Below are 12,028 nucleotides of genomic sequence, written 5' to 3'. Positions count from 1 at the left end.
GGCCTGGATAGCAATATCCTCAAGGTGATGCAGTTCATGTCGGTAACCAGGGAAGCTCCAGTGGGGCATTTCCTCCCAATAAGATGGAAAGCTTCCATGACATTCTCACAGTCACATTTAGTCCCCCAATGATACCTGCCATTGTCGGTTTGGATCTGAATGAGTGCTGTCTATTTTTCCCTTGGAAGAACAAAGCCAGAAGGGTATTGAACTGTATCAGATAATAAATGAAATGGAACTGGTTAGAAGTTGCCCATTCCTGGCAATTTACTGTCTCAATATCAAAGTCTATCAATTAATATTAATTAAAGATTAATTGCTGTCCAGGTTTCCATGGTGGATTACAAGATCTGAGTCTGAATATTTGATCATGATAATCCTCATGTATGGGTAATAATCAGATTTGCCTCACATTTTTTTCCACTTCCTTTTTAAAACTGTCTTCTAAGGTGTGTGGATGGTGTGTTAGATAGTACTGGCCATTTGGAAAGCATCAATTTCGTAGCTCCTGCCATTAGCCTCATGGTTTGGATAATGTGATGACCCAGGATGTGGCACAAAGGCAACACAGCCAGAAAATAATTACTCTTTTGGATAGGTGGATGTCCAGTCTTTTCTTAGAAACCTCCAGTGATGAAGCACCTACAACTTCTGAAGGCAAAGCTGTTCCACTGGTTAATTTTCCTCACTGTTAGGAAGTTTCTCCTTAATTCCAGGTTGCTTCTCTCCTTGATTAGTTCCATCCATTGTTTCATGTCTTGCCTTCTGGAGCTTTGGAAAAATAAGTTTGGAAAAATAAATAAGACACCCCCCACACTTCTATGTGGCAGCTTAATAAGCTAAAGAAAATCCTGAAGTGTTGGATAATATTTTTCTCTTAAAATCAGCTGTGAACAATAAAGGGTTCCGACTGATGCCCTAATGAAATCAGGAGCCTCAAGCAAAGTTTCAAAAAAAATCCAGTTGTTTCTTAGGAGGGTCATGTTGGCACGAACCAAGTGAAGCCAACTCTGACTTCACCCAATCTGCGCCTTGCCTCTGACCATGTTTCCTCCTCCCCAAATTTTTGTCATCAGTTAAATTCCCCAACGAAGCAATTTCACAGGTCGTAGAAGTCACTCCCTCTGGTCATTACTGGTTTCTGTGGAGATGGCCTTAACTTTGGCTGGCTAAGATGTGTTTTGTTTAGACTGAGGTTCAAATTCCTCGATGCAGCTGCCATACTCAATCCCCCTGACAACTTTGGAGCAGGTCAGGAAAGCTTTGCAAGTTGACAGAATCAACACTCAAGAAATAAGCTGCAGACTATCATTTGGTAGGGTAACAATAAAATAAAACAATATTATTTATAAGAGAGAAATTCATACCACCATGGTTAACTTCCACCAGTCTGCGGTACAAAATTGGAGAAGAGAAGTAGATCAAACAAAGATCCACTTCCGTTTAAAGGGCAACATTCCATGAGCAGATTTTCATAATCCTGGAGACAAGTCAAGAAATTCTTCAAAGTAGGATTCCAAATTGCATACTTTAAGAGCAATCAGAAGAACCCAAATGTGTCAATATTTATTAGTTTTAATTGCCCATTTCAAAGGAACATTGAAAGGAATAGTTTATGTTCATAAATAAATGGCATTTCCACTTTTCTTAAAAATATACTATTCTCAGGGTTTGTGGACATTCTAAAGTTTTACATGCACATCATAAATAATCAAAAATAATTCCGTGCTCATGATGAGACAACTTAGTTGCAAATCCACACAAATTATTTTAATGTTGCCTTTCCACCCTAAAGGAAATTTGCAATGATAGATGGAAATAAAGTGCCTTAAAAAGTCAATTCCTAAAGTAGAAATTTAGTTTAAATTTTTTTCTCAACAGAGCAGTAACCAAATTCTATCAGCATGTTCATAGGAAATCAGTGGGAATCTCAGATTCTTAACTAACGTCACTCATGGGTTCCATATCTATGACAGCTACTCTGATGGAATGATGAGTTATTGGACCACTTTGGACCTGCTTTTCAGTTCCAATAGATTCCTCCCCAACTATAATTGGGGCACCAAGAAAACCTTTCTGGGTGTCATCGGAGCACTTAGCACTGATGCCTTCTACCACATTGCTGAGATTCTGAGTCTTTATCAGATTTAACAAGTAGGAAGCGAAAATAATATTTCTAACCAATTGGAAGGGTATGTATTAGGAAAAAGGAAATTAGTGATTAATGATCAAGGAAAAATAATGCCTATTTTTAGTGGAGGAGAAAATTCTGAATTGAGTGTCTCCTGAAGCCATGCTCCGTTTTGGAAATATCTGTTGTTTTAATGGGCCCAAAACCTGAAAAAAAGCTCATGACACAGCAACAACATTGCTAAAAAGGCATTAAGAGTTGTTAACCTAATCTTGCGTAGCTTCTTCTCTGGTAATGTTGTACTACTAACTAGAGGATACAAAACATTTGCTAGACCAATTCTTGAATACATCTCATCTGTCTGGAATCTGCATTGCATATTGGACATAAATACAATTGAGGGAGTCCAAAGATATTTTACGAAAAGAGTCCTCCATTCCTCTAACCACAATAAAATACCGTATGCCACCAGACTCCAAATTTTGGGCTTAGACAAATTAGAAGTATGCCAACTTCAGTCTGACCTAAGCATAGTACATAAAATTATCTGTCACAAAGTCCTTCCTGTCAATGACTACTTCCGCTTCAGCCACAACAATACATGAGCAAATAATAGATACAAACTCAAGGTAAATTGTTCCAAATTCGATTGCAGAAAATATGACTTCAGTAACAGAGTGGTCAGTGCCTGGAATGCACTACCTGACTCTGTGGTTTCTTCCCCAAACCCCCCAAATTTTAACCTTAAACTGTCTACTGTTGACCTCACCCCTTTTCTAAGAGGTCTGTAAGTGTTGTGGCACACCAACGGCCTGCGCGGATTGTGGCTGATCCTGACAATGAGGAGGCTGATGTGGTGTCGCGCCAGCAGCCTGTGCAGCCGACGCTTGAGTTGGACAGCGAGGAGGCTGAAGAGGATGTGGTGCCAGAGGCAGAGTCCCTTGGGAGTTGGGCGGCATAGAAATGCAACAAAATAAATAAATAAATAAGACTCAGCCAGGGCCTTCAGAACCTCCAGAGGAGAAGAGAGTGAAGAGAGTGAAGTGGAGGAGCCTTTTCTCAATGCTTGAGCACGCAGGGCTGCCAAAAGGCAGGAGCGGCTAATCAGGAGGAAGTCTCCTTGAGAGTAAGGCTTGGGGTTAATTGGCCACTCCCTTAGCCTATTTAAGTTAACACAGAGATAGCAAACATTGCGGGAAACAATGTTTGGTCCTACGCAGAGCCTTTTGAGAGTGAGTTTCTTGTTACAACTTGGTTTCTGGGCTGATTGCCAACCCTTGTCGGACTTTGTTTAATCTCTGTAATTCATAGCAGGCTGATAAGGACATTTGTGGTTAAAGCCTGCATTTTGAAAGGGGTCTGTTTGTATTAAAAAGAGTTTTTGGAGCTGTGTGTGTGTGCTACACTTCTTGGGACCCGTAGCTGGGGCAGAACAGTAAGGGGCGTACATAAATGCACCAACGTGCCTACTGTCCCTGTCCTAATATGCTTTTCTACTTACTCTTTTCATGTATTCAAATTATGTTTATACTTTTACCTGTTATCTTATGTATGCTTGCAAAAAAACTTATGAATTATGAATATATTCTCCAGGTTGGGTCAAAGTTTTCCCTATTGAGATTATAGATTTTAGGATGGAAAGACATGCTTATTTGAATAACACCAGTGGTGAAATCCAACTTTATTTTACTACCGGTTCTGTGGGCGTGGCTTGGAGGGCGGGTTGTGGTGGGCATAAAGGTGAAAGATGCTGCAAAATCTCCATTCCCACCCCACTCCAGGTGAAGGATACTGCAAAATCTCCATTCCCACCCCACTCTGGGGCCAGCCAGAGGTGGCATTTGCCAGTTCTCCATACTGCTCAAAATTTCTGCTACCGGTTCTCCAGAACCTGTCAGAACCTACTGGATTTCACCCCTCAATACCACTCTCTGTAAGACTTGTATAATATTTTGACACAAGTTGAAAGAAAAACACCCTAAACTCACATTCAGTTCTTAGTGAAATTTTACATCTATGTGATGATTTTTCACAGTAATCTTCTTCACGTTTTTCATGACATCCCATCTACAATAAGTACGATCTCTATAAGGCCCTCTATTTTTCAAAATCGCTGGGGGTTTTTTTGTGGTTTTTTTGGTTTTTTTGGTTTTTTCACACTGATACACGCAGTTAACATTGTAATCTCTATTTGATTCTATAAGTGGCTGGGAAATCCTGCAATGGTTAATGAAAATTGAAGCATTAATTTTTTTCTAAGCAAAAATTCTTCAGTTCCATGCTAAGCTAAATAATAGCTATTGCACATCTTCTTTATTATGAAGTAAATAATTAACTTTTCCTTGAAGAGTCCAAATTACTATAATGGGTTTATCTGCTTAAAGCTCCAGAGATTTTCAGGAAAGCAGTGAAACTAGAATGCATGGCTGAAAGATGCTATAAATGAACTCTGGTTCCATGAAGAGCTTGAGGTTGTGGGAAGAGTCAAACAGGGCTATTGAGTTTGTTTCCTCCAGCATCAGTTCTTTCTTTTATCAGACCAATTTCAAATTTGGGTTGTAGAAATCTCAGTCATTCCTTATTTCTGTATCTCCATTGAAGTTAAAGATTTAGATTGATGCTTTTCTCTTAGGCGGCGTGTTGGGAAAATCCAGGATGCTAAGTCAGATCCATTGGTGTGGGTTGATCTGTTGGAGACCTCTTTTAGAAGATTTTTTAGCAGTTGATGCACTGTTCTTTCTGCTGTTCCCCGTGATCAAAATGAATGCACTCAAGTGTCCAGAGGTTGATCCTTTTCCAGTTCCACATGAATGGTACCAACCTGGTGATGTCCTCATTGGAGGGATGGCTTCACATATGATCTATGCCTTCAGAGAGCATTTATTTTATGAACATCCTTCTCGGGAGCTCTATGAACTTTCAGAGTAAGCAAATCTCACACCTTTCTTCACCTAATGATCGTTTCTAGATATCTACATCAGTTTCTTTGACTCACAAGGGTCTCAAAGAAGGCAGATAAAGTCACAAGCCAAACCAAGCATTTCTTGATTTTTTCCCCCTGAGATTTCAGATTTTATGCCTCTATGGAAATGAGGGAGTCTTTATATTATTTTGAAAAAAGTGGTACAAATATGAATTTGAATATCTAAGGGACACCTAGATTACTAATGTGAGACAGCATATATAGCTCAGGTATAATCAAAAAAATCATTCTTGCTATCTAAGCTTGGTTATTTCATGCAGATATTTTATTATCAGGTTAGGTAATAACTTTAGTGTTCGGAAGAGCATTGCAAAGCTTTTAATATGTTACCTACTTGGAAGGCAAAATATTTGAAACGGAACAATCAAGCTCAGAGAGCACCACACATTTCACAATACTTAGAATATAAATAGATAAAGTAGGAATTCATAATATAAGAAGAAAATGTTCAGAAATGATCACTCATCTCCATAAAAGCAATGCAAAAATGGAAAAACGTTCTTTACAATTAACACATTTCCTCAGAAAAAGGAGGAAATGGAAGAACAAAAATGGTTAAAGAAGATTAAAATAAAGAAGCGGAATAAGTTTAGTTTCCTCTCTATGAAACAGAACACAACATTGTTCTCATTGGCCAATAATAGACAATCTAAAAAGATAAATTACTGTATTGTTTAATAAATGACTTCCATGATACTTTGAAACAGTATAAAGGGAATTTAATCTTTTAAATTCCGATCACAGGTACAAATGGCTATTCTTGGTGATCAATTAATTCATTCACTTTCTAAAACGAAACATTCTTTACTTACAGTCTGATTACAAAATTCTACCAACATCTCCTTTCCTTGGCCTTTGCTGTCAAGGAAATCAATGAGAATCAAGAAATCTTGCCCAATATTACCCTTGGGTTCCATATTCACGACAGTTACTATGATGCAAGGATGACTTTTCGGACTACCCTGGACCTGCTCTTCAAATCAAATAGATTTCTGCCCAACTACAAATGTGGACTTCAGACAGATCTCATGGCCATTATTGGAGGACTTGGATCAGAAACTTCATCCCATATGGCAGATATTGTAGAGTTCTACAAAATACCACAGGTGGGTCCAGGAATGAGGACATTTCTCTAGTTCTTAATTAGAATTCTTAAGAATTTATTCTCATGTGTTTGTCTCCACAAAAACATGATTGTAAGGAAATCTCATTCCATACTAAGCAAGACATTGAAAATTAAAGTTAACTTGTACTGGTAAAGACAGATTTCAACTTGCTGGTATTTGATCATCTTCCAATTAGAATAATAATAATAATAATAATAATAATAATAATAATAATAATAATTTGTTTTCTTTTAGCTCCCATATGGATCCTTCCCCCCAAAAGAATTTCATATCAGTAAGTTTTCTTCTTTTTATTTTATGGCACCAAATGAACGTCTTGTATACATTGGGTTTATCCAATTGCTTCAACATTTCGGATGGAAATGGGTTGGACTCTTTGCTGTCAAAAATGAAAGTGGAGAACACTTTTTGAAGAAGCTACAGGAGATGCTTTCTCGGCATGGAATCTGTCCAGCCTTCATACAAAGAATCCCTCCGCAGCTTTCATTGGATGAAGTCCATACATCCATACATGTAATTCAAAGTTTTTATATACATTTCACAGACATGAAAGCAAACGTATTTATTCTCTATGGAGAGTCTTATACACTTCTCTGGATCATTCCTCCCATATTTTTAAGTGATCCTGAAGATAAATTAAACATATCCCTTAGAAAGGTATGGATCACAACAAGTCAAGTGGACTTCATACTAACAGCAAATCTAAAGACTTGGAATCTCCAATTGTTTGATGGGGCCATTTCTTTTCAGATACATTCAGGTGAAGTTCTAGCCTTCAAAGAATTTCTGAAGTCTATAAAACCCTTTTGGAGACAAAGAGATGGATTTCTAAAAGGGTTTTGGGAGCAAGCATTTGACTGTTCCTTGTCTAATTCAGAAAGACCAACAATGGACATGGAAAAATGTATTGGAGAGGAGAATCTGGACAGTCTTCCTGGACCTCTCTTTGAAATGCAAATGACAGGTCATAGTTATAGCATCTATAATGGTATCTATGCTGTGGCTCATTCTTTGCAAGCCTTACTATCAAAAGAATCCAGTCAGAGTAAAACCTTGGTGGATAAAATCCCAGAACCTCAAAATCTACCACCTTTTAAGGTAAAGTTGTCCAAGAAATGTGAAACATTTACTAGAAAGTGACTTGGATCACAAAATGAGCTGAAGCATGTTTTCAGATACAATATATCATTAAAATAGCTATCATTAAATCAATCAATCAATGATAAATACGTAAGGAAAGTACTATTCTTCTGCATTCATTAAATCCTACCACTGGGTTCCATTCCACTTTCTAACCAAGAGGACAATGTGAAATACTATTGACAGTAATATATTGCCTTTTTATATCCATGAAAATGGAAAGCAGTGCACTCATTACTGTATATAATGATACTCTCCATGTTAATTCTTGATTATTGTCCCATCAAGCTGCATACAGAAATTTGCAAAGAAAGGAAAATGTTTTATAGAATGTTTTATCCCACTATATTTTAAACTTCATCTTCCTCCTCCTCCTCCTCCTCCTCCTCCTCCTCCTCCTCCTCCTCCTCCTCCTCCTCCTCCTCCTCCTCCTCTACCTCCTCCTCCTCCTTCTTCCTCTGTAGCTGCACCCATTTCTTCAAAGCATTTCTTTCAATAACTCAGCAGGAGAATCAGTGTCCTTTAATGAGAACATGGAAATTGCAGAAGGATTTGACATCATCAACATGATCACCTTTTCAAACAAATCCATCCAGAGAGTGAAAGTTGGAAGATTAGATCCCAATGCTGCAGATGGAAATGAATTGATTATGAATGAAAATTTGATTGCATGGCACAAAGATTTTAACCAGGTATGGGTATTCTTGAATGGGTCAGATTCCTGCATACATTTTCCTAAAAAAATGTATCATGTTCCTCCATTATACCCAATGAGGAAAAACTTGGTGAATCTTTTTGCAAACTTTTTAAAAATGTTATTTATGAGATCCTCCAGTTTCTTATTCTTTTTCAAGAATATGCATTTCAAATGCCTCTAGGCAATTCTTGAATGGCACAAAAGTTTTAATGAAGTATGGACTGCAAGCATGTGGAATGTTTATATTTTGACATCTTCCTTAAACAATGAAAGAAATAGCTTAAATTATCTCCAAGGGATCTCTGCTGGCCAATAAGATGATTAATTGCCTCTATTTTCAAATGATTAAAAACTCGGCAACTAATGGTGCAACATTTTTCATGTTATAAACAGGTTCTTCCAGTTTCTCTGTGCAATCAAAACTGTCATCCTGGATCTTGGAAGAGACAATCTGAAGAGAAAAGCTTTTGCTGCTATGATTGTATGCCGTGTCCACAGGGGAAGATTTCTATCAAGATAGGTCAGTTATGAAATCCTTCAAATTTTGGAGACAATGGCTGCAAACAAATTGTTTTGTCAAAAATTACAATTTTTCTATTTCTTACTAAAGATGATGTTTTTCACGCTCTAAAGCAGGGGTGTCAAGCTCAAGGCCTGTCACGCCCACAGTGACCATGGCCACCCCGGGCCACACACACACACACAAAAGCCTCTGAGTTCAAACACAACCCTGATGCGGCCCTCAATAAAATTGAGTTTAACCCTGCTTCAAAACAAGGAACAAAGCAATCCCTATAAACCTCAGTTATTAATAATCTCTCATATTTGAGAATACTAAGATACTTCACAAGATCCCAGCATTCATATATCCAATCTTTTCTCATATGACATTTTTGCCTCAGAATTCAAAATCCAAACTATTTTATTTATTTATTTAGCGTATGGCTGGTCACACACAATATTAAAACACTTCATTTTTACAGGTTAAAACAATTAAAACAATTTTTTAAAAAAGCAGTAAGAAACCTAAGAGGAAAACAGAAATAACATTTCAAAGTTTAATGTTGAGTTTGGAGATCTAGTCAGTAGCTGTCATTGTTATGCAGAGGAAGTCCCTAAAATCTCCTGGATACCTTCTGTTAGAGCATTCCCTCACTATATGTTGGATAGTCTGTCGGGGGCTCCCGCAATCACATTGTGCTGAAGGTGACTTTCCCCATTTATACAAGGAGTCGGCACACACCCCATGAGTCGTTCTAATTCTATTGTATGTCACCCATATGTGTTGGGGTAAATTAAATCCTGGAGGTATACTATTAGGATTAATATGCTCAGAAATACCTTGGGGGGAATAGCTACTCCACGCTTCCATCCACTTTTCCATTGAAGAGTTGGGGCTGAAGCTCCCCAAATTGTTCCACATAGTTTTTGTAGAATGTTATTTCTGCTGTTAACCTTGGCAGCCATATTCTGAATATGTTTTATAAAAAGACAGAGTCCTGTCTAAGGTGACCCCCAGGTATTTTGGTGTTGCCTCATATGGAAGCAGTTTGTTGTTTAGGTATACATTGAGTTCTCTTTTTGCCAATTTGTTGTTAAGGTGAAAACATGATGTAACTGTTTTATTTACACTTGGGATTAACCTCCATTGGTGGAAGTATGCGCTCAAAGTTGTAAGGTCGGCTGTAAGTACGCCTTCTGTAGCTTCGATGTCCTTGTGGCTATATGCTAATGCCAGGTCATCAGCATAAGAGAACTTTGTTGATAGCATGGGTGGTATATTAGAGTAAATAGAGATGGGGCCAGCATGGAGCCCTGAGGGAGTCCGTTATTCAGGTGTCTTTGCTTACTGATTTTGTCACCCACGATGACTTGAAAGGTCCTTGCTGAAAGCATTTTATTTATTAGGCGGCCCATAGTCCTACAGGGGACAGCGTGGAGGAATTTGCTTAATAGGCCCTCCCTCCATACTGTATCGTATGCTGCTGTGAGATCCACAAATACAAGAGATGTTTTCAATTTATTCTGATAGCTGCTTTCAATATGGCTTGAAAGACTAAGGACCTGATCAACACAGCTCCGATAAGATCTAAATCTAAACAATCTTTTCTCATATGACATTTTTGCCTCAGAATTCAAAATCCAAACTATTTATTATCTCACCTGCAGGCCAAAGTATACATAGTGACCAAGGTCAAATTTTGGCCCAACCATCTTTTATATGGTGGTCATCCAAAGTATTGTATGACACTGTAATAGAGAAAATTGAAAACTATCCGCTTAACTATTGTAAAATTGACTTAAAAAGTGTAATCATCAATATTGGAGAGAGGGAAAGAGAGATAGAGAGGGAGAGAGACTGCAACCCACCTTATTTTCTAAATTTCAGAAATTCTGATTGGAATTTCTGAATTTCTGACAAGGTCATGGCTAAGTAGGATTGGAATGAATGTCAGTCTTCAATATTATAGAACATATTGGAAAGAAATAGAAAGTAAATGACTTTCTTTTTGATCTTTTTATCCAGATACAGAAGATTGTTTCAAATGTCCTGAGGATCAGTATCCAAGTCAAGAGCAAGATCGATGCCTTAACAAAACAATGAGTTTCCTGTCCTTTGAAGAACCTTTAGGGATCAGTCTGGCCTCAGCTGCTGTCTCCTTTTCCTTCATGACAATCAGTGTGCTCAGAATTTTCCTTAAGCATAGAGATACCCCCATCGTCAAGGCCAACAACCGGGACCTCACTTACACTCTCCTTATCGCCCTTCTGCTCTGCTTTCTCTCTTCCTTGTTATTCCTTGGTCAGCCAGGGAAAGTAACCTGCCTTCTCCGGCAACCAGCATTCGGCATCATCTTCTCAGTTGCTGTTTCTTGTGTGTTAGCTAAAACTATTACCGTGGTTGTAGCTTTCATAGCTACTAAGCCAGGTTCTTCAATGAGAAAATGGGTGGGGAAAAGATTGGCTCTTTCCATTATCCTTTCTTGTTCTTTTCTTCAAACAGGTCTTTGCATTTTGTGGCTGGCAACATCTCCTCCATTCCCTGAGTTAGACATGAATTCCCTTACAGAAATCATGATTTTGCAATGCAATGAAGGCTCCATCTTCATGTTCTATTGTGTCCTGGCCTATCTGGGCTTCCTGGCTATTGCCAGCTTCATTGTGGCTTTCCTTGCCCGTAATTTACCTGGCAGCTTTAATGAAGCCAAGTTCATCACTTTCAGCATGTTGGTTTTCTGCAGTGTATGGATCTCCTTTGTTCCAACTTATCTGAGTACCAATGGAAAAGCCATGGTAGCTGTGGAGATCTTCTCCATCTTGTCCTCCAGTGCTGGGTTATTGGGATGCATCTTCTTCCCAAAATGCTTCATCATTGTTCTTAAACCAGAACTAAACACTAAGAAAGGACTAATAAAATAAAGTTATTGTATCATAGGCGTGTTATATTTTTTCCAACAATACTGAGTTTAAATGAGATGGCAATATTCAATTAAGAGTTAATTAAATAGGCTTCCGGTTTGGCTTCCGTCGCCACCAGACAGTCTTTTGAGACCGCCAGCCCCGTCACCCATAAAGAGCCGCCTTTACAGCTGAAAGGCGGCTCGAAAAACTCTGTTTCCTTAAGGAAATGTGAGACAGAGCCGGCGAGGGCAGGTAGAGCCCTCTGCGAAGTCCCCAGAGTTTATTTTTACTCTTGGGGAGGAAGCAGGATGAGGCTCCCTATTTTTGCTCGCTGCTGCTCCGGGCTTTGGGAGAACTCTGCGCTTTGTAGAGCTAGGCAATGGGACCAAACCAATTAACGAAAACTAACAGATCATCTGAACAAGTAGGATGAAATCTGGATCTGGGATCCTAAATTGCAAGTATTTCTAACTACCCTAAGACTGATTTTAAAAGTAAAGAATAGTGAAAAGGGGAAAAAAGAAAGTTTAAAATGGCGACTGGCTGAG

At 38.5% G+C, this 12,028-nt stretch overlaps 1 protein-coding gene across 1 annotated transcript; it reads left to right on the top strand.

Annotated features, from left to right (window-relative positions):
• Positions 1–4,886: 4,886 nt before the first annotated feature.
• Positions 4,887–11,581, top strand: LOC117658977 (vomeronasal type-2 receptor 26-like). The gene is made up of 6 exons (XM_087891736.1): positions 4,887–5,055; positions 5,929–6,220; positions 6,476–7,339; positions 7,846–8,073; positions 8,472–8,598; positions 10,606–11,581. The coding sequence occupies exons 1-6, from the start codon at positions 4,892–4,894 to the stop codon at positions 11,496–11,498; spliced, it is 2,568 nt and encodes an 855-aa protein (XP_087747862.1). The 5' UTR covers positions 4,887–4,891; the 3' UTR covers positions 11,499–11,581.
• The last annotated feature ends 447 nt before the right edge of the window (positions 11,582–12,028 follow it).

This window comes from Pantherophis guttatus, chromosome 4 (assembly GCF_059756535.1).
Source record: "Pantherophis guttatus breed Tessera chromosome 4, ASM5975653v1, whole genome shotgun sequence".
NCBI lineage: Eukaryota > Metazoa > Chordata > Lepidosauria > Squamata > Colubridae > Pantherophis > Pantherophis guttatus.
The sequence above is the reverse complement of the archived record's forward strand: the minus strand, read 5'-3'. Positions and strand labels throughout refer to the sequence as shown.

Excerpts from the sequence above, each read along its gene's own strand:
- LOC117658977 (XM_087891736.1), top strand. The coding sequence starts at position 4,892 with ATGAATGCACTCAAGTGTCCAGAGGTTGATCCTTTTCCAGTTCCACAT. Across the intron at positions 8,074-8,471 it reads GGCACAAAGATTTTAACCAG|GTTCTTCCAGTTTCTCTGTG; the intron begins GTATGGGTATTC and ends TGTTATAAACAG. Across the intron at positions 8,599-10,605 it reads GAAGATTTCTATCAAGATAG|ATACAGAAGATTGTTTCAAA; the intron begins GTCAGTTATGAA and ends CTTTTTATCCAG.